This window comes from Empidonax traillii, unplaced genomic scaffold (assembly GCF_003031625.1).
Source record: "Empidonax traillii isolate 1590-97213 ecotype Southwest subspecies unplaced genomic scaffold, ASM303162v1 scaffold1095:size333308, whole genome shotgun sequence".
NCBI classification, from domain to species: domain Eukaryota; kingdom Metazoa; phylum Chordata; class Aves; order Passeriformes; family Tyrannidae; genus Empidonax; species Empidonax traillii.
Genome location: NW_020956288.1, coordinates 93,629 through 117,821, shown reverse-complemented (window position 1 = coordinate 117,821; position 24,193 = coordinate 93,629). Strand labels below are relative to the sequence as shown.

Sequence of the window (24,193 nt, the reverse complement as noted above, 5' to 3'; positions counted from 1 at the left end):
CACAGCCTAGTCCTTCATTTATTCCAATAACCTCCTGGAAATCACACGACTATAACATAGCAGCAGCTTTGAATACACAGCAAGAACACTTGGATGGGTAAAGGACTTATTAGTATAATTTCCATGTTTTGCCATGTGACAAGGCTATAGAAGGCTAATTATCTTCATGCAGCTAGGGAGCATTTGAAATAAGTAATTTTAAACCACAATTAATTGTTTTTTTCCAAATTGACTTTTAGTGTGACCAGACTTTGGTTAACTTGCTGTCTGGTCTTGGGATCTTCAGGTGAAAAGGAAATACAAAGGCCATTGCATACTTTAGTTATTTCCCTTACTTTCAGACCTAATACGTATTCCTGCCTAGTGCCAGACAGAGTATTTCAGTTGGTGGTACTTATATTTAGCTAAGTGAGAAGCATTAATCACCATTTCCTGACATAGCACCCTTGAAAAACACTAAAGTACTTCTATTTAAATTTCATTCACTCAATCACTTTAAAAAAAATTTATTTCTATGGAATATTAGTGTTTGAACTGGTGGTTTGCTTTACTAAATAGGTTCCCATAAATACAATTAATTACAGCCATCAGATAGATTCCTACACATTAGATTGGAATGTATGTCATCTAGTAACATATCTCATACTTTTAAAGGCTAATTCATCATTAAAGTGATCTCCTGCTTCCGTAATTCCATAGCCAAAGAATTCCTACTTGTAGAAGGGACAAGTCACATTCAATCAATACAATGCAGATTATGTTTCATCTTTGACCTTTTCCCCTACACTCAGCCCAATATTGAGTTTCTCTGGGACATATTTTTGACAATCAAACTCACTGGACAGTTAAGTTTCCATAATTTCATAGACTGGAAAAGAAAATTTTTATTTTCCAAAGCTCCTCCATTATGGAATTTAAAGGACTACAGGAGTCAGCCTTCATCTCTTTTATGAGGTTTTCTGATGAAAGAAAGTTAGGCTCAGATCTTGCATTATAGAATTGAGCACACCACACTGAAAATCTGAATCTCTGCAAATATATAATAAGCAGTCTCTTCCAGAATTTGCATACTAACACAAAGCCTGCCTCCTCATCCCATTTTGATTACACCTACCTACAGCTCACACCCGGTCTGCTTCACACCCACTTTTCTCATTACTTCCAACTGACTGCCGTGCATTCTCTTATAATGTCAACAGCTTCTCTCCTCTAGTCTATGTAGGTGCTAATAAAGAAAACTGAAATCCAGTCACCACACTCTCACATCTTGCATTCAGGATAAAAGAAGATAAACAATGTGAAGGAGCACTAGCAGAGAAATTTCTGCCTAGCCTCAGCTATCTCAAGCTCAAATACACTCAGAAAAAAATGTGCTGTTCAATAAAGCAGACTTTCAAAAACTCCAACGTACATGAAGGACATACAAGAAGGGTATCCCTGATTAATGGCACCACAGAGCTCAGATATCCAACAAGTCCTTGCTGCAGTGCTTGGAGATGTCTAATAATCTAACATGACCAAAATATCCCATGCTTTTCTAATTTATTTTTTTTTAACATAGAAGTAATTATTTTTGGAATTTTCCAACAGCTATTTAACCAGTGGAAAAAAGAGTTATAGTCTAAGGGCTTTGCCAAGGGCTTAATGTAAGTAACTGAAAAGAGAAGCCACATGTTGAACAACCTTAAGTACTCACAATGTAAATATATCAATCTTCCCACTCTTCCTAAATGAAAAGATTTGTTACTGGGCCTTTTATATTTGAAGATTTTTCCTAAGAAAAGGTTTACATGCATAGTGGTGAGTGGTATTATTTTGGGGGGGCGTAGAAATTTGGTTCTCTGATGGTGATATATTAGACAGGTTACATTATATATATACATAATATTTAAAAAGAAATAAATGATTTTGTTTTATTAAGTTGGTAGAACTGCTCATTCATCATCGCTCAATTCTTTTGTAACAACTAGCTCCAGGGTCCTTAAAGTGTCTAATTTTTGGCTGTAGGAATCTAACACTAATTGGATAGCCTGTCATGTGCAGGTTGTCTTTACACAACACTCTGCAAAGACCTTTTTTGCCACTGAGATGACTTTGTCAAAATCTACTTTCAGGTCACTGAACTGAGAGTGCATTTTTCTAAGCCACTTTCCTAATTCTTAGGCTCTGTACTTGTTTCAAGAAGCTTTGGGTTTGCCTCTGCTAAGACTGTTTTCCAGAGATTAATATAAATTTGTTAAGATTTCACTGATGACACTGCAAAGATTCAAAGTTGCCTGTAATAATTGGAGTACCAGGCTCTGCTATCTGAAAAAAACCAAACAACCCCACAACTTTTCAATGCTCTGTGGTTACTCAAAGAAGCACTTAATTGGTTAAATGAAAGGACTAGTCAGAATATAGCTTTTGAGGCTACACAGTGGCATTATTTACTGTCAGGGAACACTATTCCCTTTAAAAAGCCTTGAAAACTGCAATTTAATTAAGTGGAAGCCTCTCTATGATTCTCACATTGGAGAATATATTCCATAAAACAAAGACTGTGTTCCATTTTGCTTATTAAACTAACATCTGCTCATCTCTTTCTTCCTTCCAACCACTCAGCAGTCCACCCAATCAATTTGTTGCTGTAGCCTAGTTATCAGGAGATCAATTCTGCTACCATTGAGGGAACATTAGATTCCCCATTGATTTCAGTAAGGGAAGATTAGTTCCAGACTGTAGACAGATAAACTAAAACAGAAGTTCTTACTTCTGTTTTACTTACTTCTTTTCTACTAAGAAGCTGTTACCTTCATTACGGCATTTGGAGGTGCTTCTGTTTGGCAGGCTAACAGGAGTTGGTTTAGTAGGTAAGATGGCAACACAGTGTTGTATCAAATCACGGTTTCTTGTCTAAGGAAGTTCTAACAGAAGTGTTTGTAATTTAACTGTTTTAAAGATACTGCTTGTATGCATGTAGGAAGTTGGGTGCACCTTCTCTAGCCTGACTAGAAGAAAACAATTATCATTTATTTACTGTTGGGCAGAGCTTACGAAGGCCCTAACCACAGCTGGTAGGGTAATGATCACAGTTCTTAGCAATCTGACAAGAATTTCTGACATGTGGAGCAAAGCCCACTGGGATCTGACCGCTGACTTCAAAGGCAAGATTCCTGTCAGCTTCAGTTAACTTCAGCGTCTGCAACTTTTGGCTCTCACTGCATTCTGATTCTATCAGCACATCCCTATCACACACCTGAGCTCAAGGGAGAGGCATTAAGCTTGCACTGACTCGACGTGGCACGTCCCCATGTCCCAGCACAGTGTTGTACAGGTTACCACGGACCCTGAAACAGTGCGAGCAGAATACTAAAGTAGTAATTAATCATTCCTTCCCCTTAACAAGGCTAATTGCCTCAGGGTTGATGCCTTGCTGACGCAACTGTTCTGTGTCTGCTTTTCAGTAACTTCAGCATTCTGCACAGTAGCAGGCAGCCACAGACACATCCATCACCCTTTATACAAGGCACTCATGATTCTCCAGCACTCCATCATCACGGCTAGGCTTCACGAACGAAGATTTGAGAAGGGCTCTACCCATGAAAGGCAAATACACTTTTCAGGAAAGGGATGTTAGTCTGAGAAATAACTAAAAATCTCAAATTCATACCTCTCTGATAGCTGTACAAAACTCACTCTGCAGCACCTTCTTTAGAGACTGTAGCTTGTGTACTGGTACTTCTCCAGATTCTTGCAGTTTCTCCAGTAACTCAATTGCTCTTGCAACATCTGAGTTGAGAAAACAAAACACAGGTCAGTATAAACAGTGACTTATAAGTGACTAAAAAGGGCACACTGGTGGTCATTTTAGATTTAAAATCAGCTTTACCAACACATACAGTATTACTCTTCTGTTATACCAGAGTCTGCTAGGAAACAACACTGCTGTTGAGAGATCCAAATCCCAAAGTATGGACAAACCATGTACATGTACAGCAGACACAGAGAGGTTCAGTCTTAGCAGCAAACACTGTTTGCAACAAAGTTACCAGTTCAAAGTGGCTAATCCATATTAGAACCAAATATTTATTACCTTCTGCATAAGAGAAAATAGCACAGGAAAATAATAGGGTTTACTTTCAGAAAGTCTGAAAAAATGAAGCTGTGTCTTTATGTAAGCACTATCATGGTGACAACACCCAAGAAAAGTATTTGATTTTTTCGTCCCATAAATCTAAATCTAAATATCAACTAATAAAGTTTTCCAGAGACAGGTAAAGTCTGCTCTGGAAGACCAGAAAGTCTGCTAGAGAAGAGTAAATGTAAGGTTCTCATTTAGGTCTCCAAAGACCTGATCTACCCCACAGAACCTATATAACCCATAGAGGTTCATGGAATAGTGGTTTTGGTGCTCTGAATTCTCCTTAAGCACTTGTATATTGTCAAGGGAAAGATCTAAGTGTTTCTGAAGAGAAGTCCAGAGGGCTTAAGTGAGTAGCCCTACTGAGTGGTTAGCAGGAATCTGATCCAGTTGAACAGTGCCCATACCCTCACTCATATTTTCTCTCTTTAACACTGGTTCCTAATTTACATACCTATTACTAAAATAATTTTTTTAAAAATCAACCCAACCCATGAGATGACCAACAATCCTATATGGCTGAGGACACAGGGGCATAAGAAATAGTGGCTGGAGTCATGGAGGCTAGCCTAGTCAAGCAAGGGACACGCTGAGTTACATGTAGGAGTGAACTGAGCAAAACATTCTGGTCAGCCTTCAGGACGATAAGAAATTAAATAGAGGGATTTTTCCTCCTCTGCCACCTAATGCTGCCTTGCAGCTTTTCCTGTAAGTTTGCTAGTATAGTTGAACCTGACAATGCTGTTATCTCGACTGTGTGGTCATTCTCAAGTCTTCTAATGTCTTTTGCATAGCAACCAGAGCCACTACTGGCCAGTTTCACCACTCTACTAAATATAGGTCTGTATTCCAGTAATGAAATGAATGCATAGTACTAAATGATAAAACAGTATTTGGGGCATTTTAATTCTGTGCTTGAAGTGCAAAGGAAAAAAAAGAAATAAATATTCCTATCCACAACTCCAGAATTGCTACAATGTCTAGAAGTAACCTTATATAATTCTCCTTTCCGATGAAAAAGATTACATTGCTTGTGACTGGGAAATTATGCTAATTTAAACAGTTCTTACAATCCTTGGCTTGTAGCTGAGCTATACTGACCAGATGTCTGATGCAACAAAGACATGAGAAGTTTTCTGAAAATAGAAAAGACATGACAGTAGATGAACTGCAATAGGAATTAAATCATAATCCTATATTTTCACTTAGAAGAAAATAATTATTATCCAGCTGCATCGGTGTTAGGAAAAGAGAAGATGACACCTTAAAAAATTTGCAATTTAATTAAAAGAGGCAGGCAACTATTCAGCATAGTCAATTCTGCCTTAGTAGATTAACAGCCAAATAATTCTCAAGTTTTTTTAGAGGCATTTGCCAAACGCAGTTCAAAGCATAAGAGGAAGCATGGCAGAAAGTATACAGTGTTTCTTTCAGGAGGATGTTTCCACTTATAGTCTTGGAGTTCATGAACTTTCACATGAAACTAACCCTAACCTTGTGTTAAAAGACTGCATCTGAGCTTCTGCTCCAAGCAGAGCTTCAACTGCTACTGGGCATCCAGTCCATGTTACTACATCACAGGTACATCAACAACAACTCCTCTAAAGCTCTTATTGAGATGATGATGAGAAAGCTAAAAGGAGATCTAGGAAATAATAAGGCCATGGAAATCAAGAAAAAATTAGATTCTAGAGAGAAGAATACAACTGATGGGAGATAACACATCAAAGAGGATGGTTTTAAGATTTAAGAAGAGATAAGTACACTTTTCAGCAAGAACCATTTCAGTGGATTGCAAAAGAATGGCAAAACGGTAAATGAAATACAGAATCACAGAATTGTTTAGGTTGGAAACTTAGTATGAAAATCTAACATGATTTTTTATATTCTTGGTAATAATAAGGCTAAGGGATTTTTTAACAAAGCTATTGAATCATTTGCCTTGAAATTTTTCTTTTTAACTCTGTATCTGCCAAACAAGATGTTCATTTAGTTAAATACTGAACTCACACTCCCTAGTTATTAGTACCAGTTGGTGCAAATTGGTATGTCAGACAGCACAAAGCAATTGGGTGATTTACTCTGAAAGGGCTTCAACAGCCTTCCATAATAGATCAGAAAAGGTCGCTGTAATTCATGTGATACATGATGATAAATCTGGGGTCTTATCCAGTGCCAATTCAGGTAAATTTTGAACTGGTTTTGCCTCTCACCAGCTATTCTTATCAAAAATAGTGCCAGAGATGACAGATTTGTTGCTATTTTGCAGTTATTTTGAAGTTTCATCACCACACCTGAAAATTCTGTGAATCACCCCAAATTTGCTATGGTCCTGAACTAAACGGTATCAAATGAAAAATCTGTACTGATTAAGAGTGAAACATAAAAAGCTTTATGTTCATTAATCAATCTAGAATAGTTAACTACAGGTCTAAGTATTTCCCTAGGACGTGGGCCAGACTCAAGATGATAATTAATCACTTCTAAAGTGATGATTGTCACAATACAAATGATAAATTCATATTCCGGTTGAAGTTTAGCATGGGTGCTTAGTATGTAGTCTCAGAGGCAAAACTGGGCACTAAGTTGACACTAGCCAATACCAGATTACTTAACTTTCTGACTAAGAAGTGATAGGAGGTAAAAAAAAGCAGAATATCCCAAGAGCACTCTGATTTCACATTTCTAGATTCATCCACCATGCTAAAATACATGAATGCTGATGACAAACACTCTGCTTTTTATTCACCTATCATATCTGTTTACAATAAGCAGTCTTCTTTCTCTTGTCACCATTAGGCCCAGGGCTTGCTCAGTTTGGCAATGACCTGTGGGATATTGCTCAGAGTAGAAGGATTGTGGAATAATATATAAATTACAGAAAGAAAATGAGGCATGTGTTCAGGGCCAAAGATGTTTGTTGTCAGCTGACACTTTGTCAGAAACAAAATACAACAGTTGGCATGAAACAGAAGACTTTGAGCAGACTAAAAATGTATAAACATGAGTGTATAAAATAAGGTCTCATGAAATAGGCTGTATGTCCTTCCATTAATAAGGAAGGGGAGACTTAAATGAACAATTGCTTTTGGACAGGCTAAAAAGTGAAATTTATCAGTGCAAAAGAACTTAAGTGATGCATAGGCTTTTTGCTGATGGTTCTCTCAAGTTGAGCTCCAGCTAAAACTAAAGTCTTTGCTCAAAGAAGTGATATGATTGGCAATGAGGAAGACTTCCAAGTTACATTGTTCCCAAGCACATAGCAGGGAATCCACCCCTGTTAAAGTCAATTAGAATTGTCATACATTTGATATATACTGCTAGGATAATTCTCATCTCCAATCGTCCTCTGATTATAAATCTAACCAGCTTTGCTTGTAAATGTTATCACCAAGGATTTTTGCTTAGATACGATTTTCTTATATACTTGCTGAAAAGAGGGTGTGTGTATTTATATAGATATGTTTAAAAAAAATCCTGGAATTATGTTAAAATTAATTAAGTTCTACACATAGGAAATTTCCTTGCTTTTTATTTCTGTGTATTTCTTTTGTCCTTTCTTTAAGCAAAGATATTTAACTGAACTTTTGAAAAGGATTGTTTTGCCTACTCTCAAACATTTTCCAGAATATGAACTCCATTATACTAAAATGAAACTCGTGCTAATGTCATTGAAATTTATCTTAATTTCCCCCATTCATATCCCACAAATTGATAGGAATTGACTGATGATGTGGATAGAACTATTCCTCTGTATTCTATGATGCATACATTTTAAAAGGAATATACACTTATTTTCCCCCTTATTATAGCCAACTCTCACTCCAAATTTTTTCTTTAATTATCTCCTTTTTTCTGATTTCTTCATAGGTATGCACGATTCCTCTCTCTCTCATTCTGTTTAACATTCATTTCTCTTTTTTCTTCTCATCATCATGCTTGCCTACAGCCTTTCAGGAAATAATACTGTTTCAGTGCGGTGGGTCACATTATCAGCAGAACACAGAGAAGGCTGGAGGCTGCGGGTGGGTGGAACATATTTTATCAAGTGCACTCATCAGAAGAAAAGCATGACTCAGAAAAAAAAATCTTCATTTCAAGTGTTCTTTCTGTATTTTCACTTGAATGATGCTTCATTTGCACTGCTAGCAGGACACAGGCAGGTTACTAAACAAACTCTGAGAAGAACCACTAGAACACAGAAAGAGCAGGATAACATACTGCAGTACAAGTGGAACACTGTATACGTGTATGTATACATAGATATATAGTGTAGGGCAGTTGGAAAAAAAAAAGGTCAACTGGCTTAGTTATCAGTTCATTCTTTTACATATTGTTTACATATTGTTTTCACTTGCTGGCTCTTGTTCAGATAGCTAGCAATGAATACTGCAGACTGATCTGTTTTATTTGCTAGATCTTTTAAAAAGCAAGTGCTTTTCCCAACACAGCTTTTACAACTTGACAGCAAATTATGAATCCACAGAATGAATTCTGGCTGGTCTGAACTTGGTGGTCTTTCATATTACCATTAAAATTGGCTAGATCAGGCTCCAGAATTCTCTGAAAAATTTTTCAGCCTGGAGTTTCACTCTGGTAGATTTTGTACAGGGTTTATGTTTGTCTCAGTTTAGTCAGATAGGTTGAAAGTTATTAGGAAAAATGTAACAAATTATTTTAGCATGCTACATGTGTCCCATTTAATACCAGAGTGATTCCTGAAAAAGAATGCACATGCATGATTTATTCTGCAAAATATGAAAACTATTCTATGTATACCATGATAAGTGTTTAACCTTCCCTTCTTGTGCTAGTCTATGAGTAAAATGGTCTGCAGTCCTTAAAATAAATATATTATCCTCTGACTTATGAGACTACTAGATAGTTAAATAGTAAGCTACAATGCCACGCAGTATCAGTTTGGGTTCAAATAGTAATTACTCAGAAACACAGTGTTTCTTTACTGTGGTAAGTACTCTAGAATTAAGTTGTTGGGTTGTTTGCAAAGCCAAAATATGGTGACCACTTGTTTACTATCAAGATATCAGAGAAGAGGTTCCTCTTCTTCTGAAGGTCCTTCTGTGCCTCATTCCTGGTAATTCTGGAGACTTTCTCTGCATTAGTAGGCTGGTTACTAAGAAAAGTAAATGTGCTGCATAAACACCACCCTTTGATACCTCAAAGAGGTTAAACATCACTACAGATTGACAGCAAGGTGTGGTGGTTTTAATTCAGGCCTTCCTTGGTGATCAGGTTGTAACTAAGGAAGGGGCAGTGTTCCCAGTATTCCATACGATTTTTACGTAAATTGGGGTATAAATAAGAAGGGAGGAGAAGCCTTCGTTCTTCTTCTCTTCCGCTGAAGTTCAGGAACAGTGGGTCCCTGCGTTGGTCTCGCTTATCTAAGGCTGAGGCCTGCAGCATCCACTGGCCTGCCACGTGGAAGCTTGGAGAGTGCTGGCTGTGTCTGTCAATCCTGCTTTCTAGGGGACGTGGTGAGATTTGTTTTACTAGTTATTTTACTAGTTCTCAGGTTTGATTGCGCATATCTATTCAGTGTCCCTTTTTGTTTCCTTTTGTCCCTTTTTTCCCCTTTTCCTATCCCTTCGGGGGGTGTTTGGACTCCCGTTTGCTGTGTACATAGCATCTTAACTGTAATATACATAAAATATATTTTTTATATAACTAGCTTGATTTTTTCAGGTTTTTCGACTTGCAGAGGTTTTTTTCCTTTGCCCTGGGGGAAGTAGAAAGGGGAGAAGAGAGGGGCTGCTACTGGGGGGTTGGGCATTTGGCAGGGAGCCAAGTCCAAACCATCACACAAGGACACTCAGCAAGTCTCTAAAATATTCTCTAGCTTCACCATGGCATTACAGAATAATGATACTGGAAATTTTCAAGCTCCATTCTGTTGTGCTTGAAGATATTTAATCAGACTGAGAGTGAAGAATCTGTATGACATAAAAGGTTCTTATAATTGTCAGTAGTTTTTCATTTCCTCCAATACTTGCACTCAGGTTTAGTTATTCCTTTAAACTCCTGAGAATACATTCCAGAATTCTTAATGTTATTCTGTCAACTTTTTATCATAATTCCCCAAGCCTACACAGGATGCTTTATTATATTTAGCAATCGTCTCCAAACACTATCAAATGACAGCAGGTAATCAATGGTTGAGAAATCAAAATTCTTTGGTGATTAGCAAAACTCATTCATAATTCATAGCCAGCAGCCCCACTACATTGTATCAAACTATTTATATGGCTTCATGGTTAAAGTAACAGCTTTGGAAAAATTTTAGTGTATATCTCTGGAAAATGTTCTGTATTAGTAGAGCTCTGCTGTCAGCCATTGTTTTGTACAACATGGGAAGTTTTACTCTGGGGTCAACTACCAGATTGTCCAATATGCTTCCACTCATCTCTTTGGTTCCGTACTATCAGCACAGTGTTCTCTCAAAATTCAGAAGCCCTTCCATTAATTTAATATATTTATTTAATCTAATCTGAAGATTTCAGAAACATTGAGGGAAAGAGCAGCCTTTTTTTCCCATTTAAACTGATATGATTATCTTGCCCAAAATTTCATGCTAATCGGTGAGCATAAAGGTGTGCTTCACCATGGTAAATCACAGTTGATGTGCAGGGAGCAATAAGCTAAGCTGTTAAAAACCAGCAATATTATTCAACACTTTATAGTATGCATCTGTGAGGTTATGTTCAAATTACTTATAGCAAGAATCATACTACGGTGCTTTCATACTCTAGTTTAGTTGATATGGGTAGCATTTACAGATTTATTGCATTGTCACTTTATACTCCTGTGGTTAAATATTACTATAAATACACAAACAGGTATAACAAAGAACAACCATACAGCACTCTGATGATTCATCTTGTGGTGAGGGTTTCAAGCTGCCACACTTCTGATGTAGACATCAACAGCTTAGCAACTCACCCTAAACTGCTGTTACAGTTTACGAGGAAAAACAGACACTTTGAGGCTTTGATTCATCTGACCTATTTTAGATGAAATGAATCATACTCTGGGAGCGCCTGGTCCCTTTGTTGACCATAAAGGGAGACTAGATAATTACTCAGATGTAAATGCCCGCATTTATGTCCTACATATCAGACATCTACGGTATGATGAAGCCCACTGTTACTGTCCAGATATACAATGAATGAGTCATGCAAATTTACCTCCATGTGGTCCAGGAGACATCATACCTCAGAAGAGTTACATTTGACAAGAACAGTGTCATTACAAGGGAGGCCAATGCGAGTTTCAGTTAAAGCTTTTTAAAATGCCTTAACTAATGACTTTATGGATTTATTTTTCTTCTTATGTATGAGAAAAATCAAGAAATCATGAGATAATTGAGTGTATGTCTGTCTGTCTGTCTCATTTTGTCTGATGTGAGAAGACTGCTCCCAATGCCATTAATAGCATATCCCCATGGGTTTCTGCATATATTCCCCAATGCCTGGGACAGGCTCATTTTCTTTGGCTATTCATCAGACCTTGTTTTGGTCTACATGTTTTGATATGTTTGAGCTGTACTTAGATTCTGTTTGGCTCTAACTTCTCAAGCACATCACAGGCATTCAAGTTCTCTGCTTCATTCCATTTCTCAGACACAGAGCCTGTGATCCAACTGTTGCACACTCCAAGGCAGTGTTATATACAGTGAGTCTTCCCAACAGCTTTGGCAGCCACACCTGAACATGACAGCAATGGTCTGAGACATTTTGCAAAATAACCTACAGAAAGTACACAGTTTATTTGCAAAGAAAACAGTGCTACCTGTGATGCAAATATAGACAGCAAACTGTGATGAGACTCCTCCATCCAGCATCCTCAATACCACCAACTCTCCTCAGTGCTCTCTTCAAACACTGAAATACTGACATTTCAGGCATACTGCTCCCGAATACTCTGCTTATCTCATTCCAACATTCAAAAGGTTCCCTTAAATGAACAATATGCTCCTCTGCGTTCTCTGAACCTTGCAATGTCTATAATGTCTTAAGTAATCTCAACCACCTTCTTACTCTACTAAGTTTTAACAAGTGATTTCTGTTCTTACTCTCAGCTACAGATTTTCATAGCATCAACCTACCATGAAGGCCAACTGGGAGAACTATATTTGCTTTGCTTGGGTCAATCTTCTTAGCATATTTATTACTGTGCATAGATAAAGCTAGTCCAATTCTTTCCTTGAAGCCTTCACATGACTGATGTAAATCACAGGAGCATCTTTGTCAGCAATTTCAGATTTTGTTTGCTTGAGCATGTGTGAGATTGACCTACAGAGTACCTAAAACTACGAAGAGTTCAACAGATACTTAGAGAAAGTGGTTTGGTACCGACACATATTCAGTGCTGATTTTTAAAGAAATAACAATAAATCACAAAACAGTAAAGATTGAATTAATGGGTAATTCAGGATTGATTCAATAAGATGAGTTTCACTGGCTTAATTCAAGCCATAATGGAAGAGCAATACTGCAATTAGAATTTTCAAAAGAGAAGCATATAAAATTAACCTTAAAACTTAATAATTTTTAAACACTGGTATGATTTTTGTGCTTCCAAGTTATTAGTTTCATTGCAATTTCTAAAGCAACCAGGATGAGAAAGTGTATAAATATGAGTTTGAAATTTTCACTAGAAGATTTTGCCACCTGTGAGAAAGATGAAACTACAGCTACACTAGCCCTTTACATTTGACAGTACCCACTGCTTTGTACAGAAGGCACTGAACATAGCATCGGTGTGAAAACAAGATACGAAATGATCCTTAACGTGAAAAAATCAAAACATAGAGCTGAAAATGGAAATAGAAGAGCATTGAAAACTATGGCATTTTCTCACACAGTACTTAAAACGGAATGCCATGATTTTTTGCCTGGATTACCTCTAGAGAAAAGGGAAGGTAAAATTCTTTTTTTTTCCCTTTCTTTTCTATGTAGTTTTGACTTTATATTGCTTAATCATACCTGCCCTTTGTGATCATAACTACGATATATAGTTAGCTATTAACCACTGAATAGAACAGATGAGACATGATTTTCATCCTTTCTTTTTGTAGGTACAGGTGGCTACAAATATGTTACCAAAAGACCATAGGTTTTTTAAAGTTTATTTTGTATTCAAATAAGAGGTTTATATAAGGAATATATAAGTATATATTAATTAACCCTTGCTTCCTGAAGGAAGTAGGGTATTTTGTAGTTTCAGACTTTGTGCTATTTAAATTCTTAGTCATTCTGAAAGCATTTTTTCAAAAAGGAGAGATTGCACGTGTTTAAAGCAGTTATCTGCCTACACGGGACATGTAAAACGGTGTTCTGTCTGACTTCTTGAAACTATGAAATAACAAGAAGAAAATCCTTTGAAGCAAAGCTATAATTCGCTGAGAAATTCAGTATGATGAAAACACCTGGCTTCCTCAGCTGACACCATTCACCATGCTGGGTGAAGGTCCTTTAAACACTAGACAAAAGCACTCTGGACACTTGGCTGGAACTGCAAATGCAAATGCTTTAGAGGTTCTGATCCCAGATTAAAAGAAAAAGAAAGGGCTGATACACTAACATAACCCAAAGACTCTGCTTAGACAGAATACTTACTTTGGTGTTTTAAACCACAAGTATATATAGAAAAAAATCAAAATCAGTGAAGGAATTAAAAATCTGACTAAGTTAGAAGCAAAAACCAGAAATAATTACAAGGAACAATGTTGCCTGAACAAAGAAAAACAGAATGAAAAACACACTTTTCTCTTAGCTAAAATCCATTCTCTTGCTCCCTTGCCTAAGCAAAAGCAAGTATTTATACACTCTGTGTAAGCATACAAAACTATTGGCCATATGGGCAACCTCATGCCTTTCCACACTGCTCATTCCAGTGTGTTTTTAGTCTGCATCACAGAGATTTTTCTTGGCAGGGAAGAAGACAGGAAGAGGGGAAAAAAGGCCCCAACAGGTGTCTCGCAAAGGGAGGTAGGGTTAACTTAGGGATGCTAATTCTCCTTCACAACAGGCACTGTGTTCAAGCCAAAGCAGTAACTCTCACTTTTTTCTCTGTTCGCATGTCATTACTACAGTCTCCTGCTGCTTCCCCTCAGTTATTATCTCTACAGCTAATCTTAGTCTTAAATCTTTTTATGTTATTACCAGAAAGATGAGAAAGATGGCTATGGGCAACTGGCAAGTATACATAGTGACAATACAAACCGTCACTTGAAGTTTAGGATCACAATTTTATCTTCTGTTTTTCTAGGTAGTTTCAGAGTCTGATGAGACAACAGCGAAAAGATGTCATTTGTGCCAAACAATGGATGCAACATAGTCATTACATACACATAGTTAACAACTTTACCTGTAGGTTCAGGTAATGAGAAGAGAGTTAATATTCTCTCTTAAATTTTAGTGGATTTAAGGATACTGCTTTTTGCAGACTGAATCCCTCTGGTAGCTGGCTACATACTAGTAATTTCTCAGGAAAGGAAAAAACTTGTTCTTTGGAAGTGTGTAGCTGAAAAGCTACAATAACAAAAAGAAGGCAATATAAATAAAATCCTTTGTTAATAAATGCCTGCAAAACAAGGCAGTACAGATATGATGTTGGCAGATTTCAACAACTGACCACTGTTAGCTTTCAAATTTGAAACAAGTATGATCTTTGAAGAAAACTGTGACTATTGAACTGCTGCAGCAAGTAACAAACAAAACCTTGAAACAGAAAACCCCTGTGAGAAACAGAGAGCTCACTGTCACCTTTTCAGTTCTGTTGCTTCGTGTCCTCCTACATGTTGAACGATCCCAAGAATTGGCACAGGAGTACTGGAACTCTTCTCAGGCTGCAGCTTGATTTTTCAAGGTGTCTACCTAAGACACGAGTGGCACACACTTCGTACCATTAGGATGCACATGGCAAATTAGTAGTGACTCATAGCTATCACTATCAGGTTACAAGACTATCAGGCTACAGAGGGGATCAGACGTACAACCACCTCCTTTTCCAAAGGCTCCTTCATAGATTTTAAAACCATCACGCCCTCTTCAAGTTTCTCTGGCCTGTTTCTGTATAACAAAGAACAGTTAGATTATTCTTTTGCTCATCTGCTGATTCAGTTAAGTACTGGTTCACAAAAACACTGCTGCCAAATCTATTGAAATGTGGAGATGATGATATATAAATTTTTGAGGGCTTAGATTGCTGCTGATGGCCATAATTATCCATCTAATCTGTTTCAAGTACATTCTTCCCCAGTGCTTAACTGTTGGTAGAGGAATTGATACCTTAAGGTCTAGGAGATTTACTTTTTCCGAAAACACGTCTGAAATAGAAAATGAAAGAGGATGTAAAGGATTAGTGACTAAACATAGGCTTTTATCAAAAAGAACTAGTAAAAATATAACTTTTGTTCAGGAGAAATAAATTAGGAGCCTCTTTGGCAATACTCTTCCTTGTACAATTATCCTTGTTTGTAAAGAAACAAAATCAATGCTTTGATGCTCTGTGTATTCATGGATACTTCATTGTTCCATCTTTTAAACAATAAAAAACAATTGTCCTCCAATCTCTTCTTGAGATACAGTTTTCTAAACAAGATTTTTTCATCTCTTTTTTCTTACAATTATTAGTAAAGTAGAAGTAGGGTAACAACACATGAAAAGCTGTGTGAATTTCTAGGCAGCTTAGCTGAGTTGCATTTGAGAAATTCGACATTTATTTAACCTCTCTGTTTTGTACTCTGGTAAAACAAGTTCTCAAATATGTATATACATCTCCCTCTGTATTTAACATATCTAAGATTCAAGCTTGTAGTTTATTCACTTAGGAAAACATTGTTATTATATGTAAATGTGTATTTATTAATCAAATCCTCTCATCAGAATAGAGAATTAACAATTGAATATCTCTCATTCAGAGGCTGACTCTCCAGCAAATACCTCAAAATAAGATTAGGTGACTGAGATTAACTCTGAAAATGCCTGGATTTATACATACATATACAGTTACTAAATTACTAATTACATGCACATTGCTAAATAGCACTTTTACAAAAATGCATCATGTGAAACAAATTAACTGCATGTCATAGAAGGCAGATTCACAAAGCTACATGTTTCTCAAAACACTATCTGCCTTAACCTGGTTTCCCCTAAATTCTTAACTTCTCATTATTTGTACTTCTAATGAGCAATTGAAATTAATAGTTTTACCTAATTCATACATCAAATTCTATTGCATTACCTACAAGAACAATATTCTGTATTTGAATAACACAGGTCAGACGAAAACTTGTACTTTTATTTTTTGCACTTGCAAAAGGGTCGTCTGTGTTAAAGAGAGATGGGCACATACATGTCCTGAAACAGTGAACTCAAAGGATAAATTATCCTCTGCATAAAGCTGCTGATGACTTAGCTTGTCACAATTTTTAAAAAGCTTTCTTTCTGGTAACATCAGAGAATTCCAATTCAAGCAATAGGATTGAATTAAGAAAATTATTTCTTTACAGTTACATCTTGAGATGATTTTTTTTTTTTCCCTATAGTTACACAGATATCTCTCAGACATCAGTGTGAAACTAAAGTTTGTAGGATCTAGCACAGGGATGTTATTTAGAAAACAAATTTTTCTTTTTCAATATTATATGAAAATAGAGAATATACATTTACAACGTACAAAAATACCATCCCTTATGCTTTCTAATCACTAACTTGTTTCAAATGGTGAATCCTACACCTGTGCAGGGTCTTGTCATAACCTCTATCCCCTTCACTCAGCTGAAGCAGCAGGTTCCCTTAGAGACATCAGAAGCAGGACACAGACAGGCGAGTTCAGATTACCATTTTGCTCTATGCAGGATAAATTCAGATAGACTAAAATGACTAATTCACTGCTATCATGTCTAAAGAATATTTTCATCCTGACAGAGCAGGAGGAACTCAAGGTCCCTGCATAGCCATTGGTTGGCCACAATCCTCATTACTCTTTCAAAGGTGTCTCACAAACCTTTCCTGACCATGCATCCCGCTTCTCCAATTCTGCCTTCTTATCAGTTACACATTTTGGAGGGAAAGTTGACTGGAAATTTAAGGCATTCCCCCTTAACACTCCACAAAGATGACAAGGTTAAAAGCTGCTACGAGTTTTGTAGGAGACCCTTCCATCTGTCTGCGTAGAGGTGCAGCTCTCTGTCAATCTCATTGTCACCGTGCATCACCCTGGGCTGAAGGACAAGGCCTACCTATGAGGGGGATCCCAACGAAAGGGGTGTGCTCCTGTGAGTGCCCAACCGCCTCAGGTGTATCCCACCTGGCACAGAGCTCCCATGCTGCAATGTACCCCAGCCCCTCATCAGGTGAGGACTGTACTGCCAGAGACATTTAAGCTGAACATGTGCATTAAGCTTTTAAAACCATGTATTTTTACCCCATTCATGAACATCAGAGATGATATATAGACAGGTACTTGCTCCTACTCCAGCTCCAGAGTTCCAGGTGGCACAGCTGAACCACACTTAACTAACCAAAACTTCAACCACACAGTTCCTCATAAAGAGTCCCAGTCATCACCCACAAACCACTGTCTCCATCTGCTTAACTTAATCTATCCTTTAATAGAAATGCATTTAAAAATAAAATAAATGTTGATACACTGATGTACAAAACCCAAGATTTCAGTCTGTGACTAGAATTGTCATTTTTGTCCTGTCCCTACAAACAATAATCCTTTTTCTCTCTTTTTACTTGGAAGAATTAATTTGGTTATTTATATATCCTCAGTTGGCATATCAAATGGAGATATGTTAGACTTAAAGCGTGCCGCACTTGCAGCAGTATTTTTCAATTTTAGCACGCTAGGCTGAAGAGCAAGAGAAGACACCCCTATGACAGACAGGCAGCCAGGCAGGGAGCAGCACATCACTTAGCACTGCTCCACAGGGCTTCACCCTGGGTGACAGAGATCTGCTCCCCTGTCAAGGACTGTATTTCACACTTTATGAATCTGATTTTCTCTTCCTGATGAGTACGATGGGGTTTTTTTTTCCAAGATAGTACACATTACAATAATGTATGTACAGTCTACCACAACTTATGTTCAATACAATTTTCATTGTATATATATATATATATATCTATATATATATATCTATGTGGGCAAAGATGGGTAAAAAAAGCGCCCCATTTATGTAGGCTATGATAATGTAGTGAGAAGGAAAATGACAAGAACAGAGGAGGAAGAAGGAAGGAGGAATACTCTAGCAAATACCTATGTAAACTAGTGGCCAGGCACCATCTGATAACACATCTGACAGAGTCTAACATCTCTAAAAGCTGATGGCAATTCCAAGCCCATTCATATTCTTATTTATTGTCACTGAACACAGTGCTTTATACAGTATTTTCAGGAAGTTTTGGGACACCCACTCTACTGGAAAAATATTGCTTGGTTTCATAAAAACCAACAGAACTCAGTTACGCATCACAGCCAAACAGCAAGAAGTCTTTCCAGTTTTCAAGGATGTATTTGAAAGCAAGAGAAATGTGGTTGTCAATAGCCAATAGCTACGACCTCGTTAGGAAACTTCACAGGGATTAAAATATCAGCACTGTATATTCAGTCTATTCAAGCTTTTTCTTTCATCCTCAGTCAAATGAAGTGAAACCAGTGACATGAATAGTAACTATATAGGGAAAAATATAGTAAGACATGGATTATTAACAAAAGGTAGTTGAAAGTCCTGCTTCATATGAAAAGATATTCCCTTGTTCTTAATCATGAGATGGTATCTGCACAGGCTAATTGTATATCTTCAAAACCAAGACCAACTTTCGAAAAGTGCCCTTTTAAAGTGGAAACTTTCATGATCCTGTGCAGAAGAACTGGGACTGAAGTTTTGCAGCAACCTGAGAAAATATATGGTCAGTTTTCTTTCAAAGCAGATTTTCATCTTGAAAGAAGAATACAAGTGAAATCCAAAGTAAGATAAGGTTTATGAAAAATTTGCCAGATCTTTGACCAAATAAAGAAGTTCAGATAGGAAAATCTACAATGCAAAGCTAGAAAGATGTCTCTTTCCTTCAATTTGCAGGCCTCCATATGACCACTCCTAAAATGCCAAGGATAGCAGAGAAATCTATTCCCTCCTAACATTATTTCTGGGAGTGTAATGGTACATGTGGACAATGCTTCCATCAAACTGTGCTTGCACACTCTTTGAGTGACCCCACCCACAAGCTTTCTTTAATTTCTCATTGCTTATAACGCGTACCTGCAGCACACAGGAATACAAAGGGGTCCTCAGATAACCATGAGGAGACTAAGCTGGCTGGGATAGATGACACTGTACTTGGAGAAAAGCAGAACACTGTCGTTGGATGCGTACGCAGCATCTGAGACAACGTCAGGCTGGTGAGGTGCCGACTGTCACAGGACAGAATAGAGCATTAGAGGAGGAAATTGGGTTGCTGAACAGTGAAAATGGATAAAGATTACGGGCAACGCATAGAGCAGTGGAGTTAACTGCACAGGGCTTTGAGAAGAGCAAGGCAACAGAAGGCAGCATCCAAGGGAGACCTGAGCTCTGGATAATAAAGGGAAAGGCAGCAACTGCTGGTCATGGGGGTGAGACAACACCTCTGTGGAAGACAAAGGACATTATGAGGAGAGGGAAAGGCAGCAAGGTGTGATAAGCAGTATGTCAGTACTAATAAATACTGTTGGAAAAAGGCCAACCAGCTGAACCAAGGCTGTCTGCAAACAGTGTCAACAAAGTTCTTACTAAAGACATACCTGTGGAAGAAGTGAAAAACAACTGTATAGGTGCTTTTAAACGTTTCTCTTTTGTATTAAACACTTCGGGTTTTTTAATGGACATAAATTAAGCTGGAAATGTACTTAAAAATCCATAACCTCGAGCATAAAATGAAAAAAAAAAAAAGAAAAAAAAAATCCCACCCTTGCCTTTTTTCCTTATCATTTTATGAAAGACATGAAACTGTCCCAACCTAGAACAAGATATAGCTCCCAGCAGCTTCAGGGTTTAATTGTTGAACTGGCCTAAAATATTCCGCCAGTTAGCTCTGATGAACACTGGAGATTACTGATGGGGTGGTATCGATTCAGGATGTAAGACATTTGCAGTAAAGGTAGGAAGGGTGCACTTTCTCATGGAGAAGACTTATTTGGCTGTTGGAAGACTTAATTTTGCTGCTGTACTCAGCCGGCAGGCAGGTACTTTCCCCTCCCAAAGCTGCCCAACGCTTGGGGTCACCGTCCCCTAAGTGGTACCACTGGTAGCTTGCACTGCTTTATGTTTCCTGCCCAAAAGAATTTTGGGCTGATTTCTTTCCCTCCTCCCAGCAGAGCATCACACAAAGATCAGGCAAAAGCCTTTGAGATTAAATTGTAAGTGATTAAAATTTCCATTATTTTGTGAACTTGTTCTACATATTAAAGAGCCCTAATGGACCTTGCACACATTTGTGCAGGTAGAAAGGCACATGATGATAGGAATTAAGGAAATTAATTCCTGTGCTTTGGACAGAAGTAATCTTCCAGAATGTAATTGGCTTTCAATCATTCATACAAAACATGCCCTTCACCTTTAAATGGTAATTCATTTTACCATAGAGGTTTTGAATGCCATTTATATCAGGCTTTAAGAAAGTTCCCATCTATGTACCAGAATACAATGAATATGTTTTGTCCAGGAGGAGACCACAGGAGAGGGTAACTCAGATTTCTAATGTATGTATCACTATGAGGTTTTACCGTTTCTGTGGCCCTTAACAAGAGGGAATGCAGAACGCTTCCTGGATAGACCTGAAGCAGCAATTCCTCCAGCACCACAAGGTTAACAACACCACCTCGCCTGAAACAACACCACCTCTCTTGCTATTTTCTTGCGATGCTGAGCTCTGTGTGGGACATGGCAAAATAGATATGAGCATACAAGACTTTTCAGGGCTGTGCCTAAATCACAGCATAGCTTGTCTGCTTTAACAAAAGTAACAGGAATGCTGGAAAACCTCACCATCTATAACTTTCCTTCTCCCATGGATGTGAGAGTAAGGCTACAGTGGAAGTATCTGGAAGCACTGGGCTTGGTCTAATTGCTTCTGGAGTTGCTTCAGCCCACCCTCTACAGCTGACGTAACAGCAACATGTTACAGGTGATGAAGTGTATCCTTCTGACAAAAGGGCCTTCTGCAAGCCAGGTGCGGTATTTAAATCTATTTACTCTTGCCCGTATTTTCGTTTTGCACATCACATCCTATCATTCTGTGATGTTTTATCTCACTCAAACTAATATCAGCCCTGGCTGACAACCAAGGAGACCGTAATGCTGGCATCCCTGCCAAATGGTTAGGCATGTCCTGGACACAGACAACAGATGCTTATATTTAAATTAGGACTAATTTGCATTTTTGTGTATTGTGGAATTTTTAAAGCATAGGTTTAGTAATGAAAAGGAATGTATAATTCTGAAATAGCAATAATTTCCTTTGAAAAGCCAGGTTTGCTAATGGATTGCCATCTGTTCAACCCTTTGCCAGAAAATAGATTTGTCCTGCTTACTGAAAACAGTATTAGGGTGAAACTGTAGATTACACAGTGGATTTCCGAGCAGTTTAATTTAAAGCACAGGCTAGCACTTTGCTATTTCAGTAAAAATAACTTCAGATTCTCCCTTTCTACTAATGCCGGAATTTAAGCCAGAAAACTGTATTTAGAGTACTTTGTGGGCTGTTTTGCTCTCAGTTGGGTTCTAGAAAAGGTGCCTACCTCTCTTTTATCATTTTGAAAATGAGTTTGTGTTTCCTTTGCATAGGATTTACAGCAAAAAAATTCTCTTACTTCCAAAACCTATCTTAGTCCTCTAAAAAAAACCCACAAACATTAAAACACCAAGGCACTGACCTCAATTGTGCTTTCAAGAGTACAAAATTTTTAGGGGCTGGGTGCCTCTCGGAGCTTCTGGATGCAACTGAGGAGGAAGGATACTGCTGCAATTCAGGATGCTGCATTGGGAGCTGTTGGACCTCTCTACCCAATGGAACGGTAGGAGCAAAACAAATCAGAATGGTAAGTTACTCTTCCCTGTAACCTACAGAAATCTAATGACTTTTCTGCTAAGCCTTATTATGGGAACAAATCCACTGCAGGGGAAAGGTCCAATTTTTACAGCCCGGAGGCAAAAGCTGAATTGTAACATAATTTTGAGATTTTAGTATCCTCTTACACTACCTGTATAAGGTTACTGACACAGCCCCAAGGCTATCCAAGCACCACCCGTGCTCCCTACCCAGTCCGAGTAACTATCTGCGGAGATCCTCAGAGCCGCTCTTTTGTAGGGTAACATCATTACCGTCGCCGAACAGAGGAGTTGCAGTCACTTCCTCGCACACCCTACACTCTCGCGCAACCCCCCCAAAAAGCCGCATTTTGCCGGCAAACGACGCTCTCGTCGAGAGGTTCGGACTCCTGACTCGCCGGCGAACGGCGCTGCCCCACCACCGAGCATCCCCCGCCCAGTCACCTGCGGGGGTGGCGACGCGGGGCCCTGGGCGCCGAGCCACGGCGGGGGTGCCGACGGGGGAGCCCCGCAGGGCGGGGACAGCGGAGCGGCACCGAGGAGCGTCTCCAGAGCGGAGCGCTGGCCGCGTCCCGCGCCACCGCCGCGCTGTCGGCGGTGGGATGCCAGCCCTGCCCCGGCCTCTGCCCGCACAAAGTTTTATTGCCTCCGTGTTAGCTCTTCTCCCGCCGCCCACCTGAGCCCCGCGGGGAGACGCCTCCCCGCTGCCCGCCGCCACAGCCGACCCCCGGCATAGCGGGGCCGGAGCGCTGCCGCGGCAGCGCCCGCCGCGCTGGGGCTGCGGGGGCAAAGCCAGCGCCGTGTCGCGGTGCCCCCCGGGCAGGGCGGCCAGGCAGGGCGGCCGGGGAGCGGCGGCAGCCGCGCTTACCTCTGTCCAGCGTGAGCGGCTGGACCGCTGTCAGTGTCGCCATGTCTGCGGCGGGGCTGGAGCCCGAGTGACGCGCGGCTCCGGCACCGGCGTGGAGTGCGGGGAAGGGCGGGGAGGAGGCTGGCAGGGAGAGTGGGCGGAGGAGGAGGGTGGCTCCGTGGGAGGAGGAGGCGAGCGGGGCGGAGAAGGTGCCCAGGGGAGGGCGGCTCATCGCACACGGGCCGCCGCGATGCTGCGGGAGCAGGGCGGCCCGGCGGGGCCCGGCGCGGGCTGCCGGCATCGCTGCACCACCGGGGCCGAGCCCTGCGGGCAGCCCCGCCTCGCCGCGCTCGCCTCGGGGCAGAGACCGGGGACCTCGGCGGCCCGGGCCGTGCGCGGGGCCGGGTTGTCGCCGGAGCCGCCGCCCCGGGGATGCCGCAGCAGTCGGCGGAGGGAGAGAGAGGGGCGAGGCGGGAGCTCCGCAGCGCCGCAGGGCGGGGAGGACCCGGCGGGGGCCGGATCTGGCGGCCCGGCCTCGCCTGGGTCGGGGGCGGCGGGGCGGGACGTGCCGTGCTGGGCTGTGCCCTTGTGCTGTGCCCCGTGCGGGCCCGTCCCGGGGCTGGGCGCTGGGCAGCGGCACGGGGGCCGTGTGCGTGTGTGAGGCCCTGCTCCCGAGGGCTGCAGGGGGAGGGAAATCCGCGTGCGGAGCCGGGAGAGGCGGTACCTGGCGCTGTGCAGGGCCTCGGATTAAGGGACATACCATGTAGCGGCCGTTTTCGATGGATCAAAACGTCGGCCTCATGACCAGTCCTGCCATCACTTCTTTTCTAAGGGCTGCGTGCGGCCGGCCGGCCATCCTCAGTAAACACAGCACTCTGCACGGCCAGGGGCCGAGTCCTCACGTTTGCAGAACGCGAGGTTGGTCGCAGACACTTGGTGGGTCATCGCCTCTTGTAAATGCAGCTTGTGTGAGCGTGGAGGCCTCCACAGAAGACCATCCGCGAAAGGTGGATTTTAACTCTGGAGCTCTGTGAGGTTTGCTGGCAGCTTTCTGGTTGTCTGCCCTTGTCCACGTGAAGAGAAAGGAAGGTGGTCAGCTGCC

The 24,193-nt window shown here is 40.3% G+C and overlaps 1 protein-coding gene across 2 annotated transcripts in view; it reads right to left on the bottom strand.

The window, feature by feature from the left end:
* The window catches only part of LIN7A (lin-7 homolog A, crumbs cell polarity complex component), a 48,661-nt gene extending 25,085 nt beyond the window's left edge, over nucleotides 1-23,576 (bottom strand). For both annotated transcript variants that reach the window (XM_027904816.1, XM_027904815.1), the window contains exons 1-2: nucleotides 23,113-23,576; nucleotides 3,653-3,771 (exon numbers count right to left, since the gene is read on the bottom strand). In XM_027904816.1, coding sequence (XP_027760617.1) covers nucleotides 3,653-3,771; nucleotides 23,113-23,392 — 399 coding nt within the window. In that variant the 5' untranslated portion in view covers nucleotides 23,393-23,576. The remainder of the gene's footprint in view (nucleotides 1-3,652; nucleotides 3,772-23,112) is intronic.
* Between the last annotated feature and the right edge of the window lie 617 nt (nucleotides 23,577-24,193).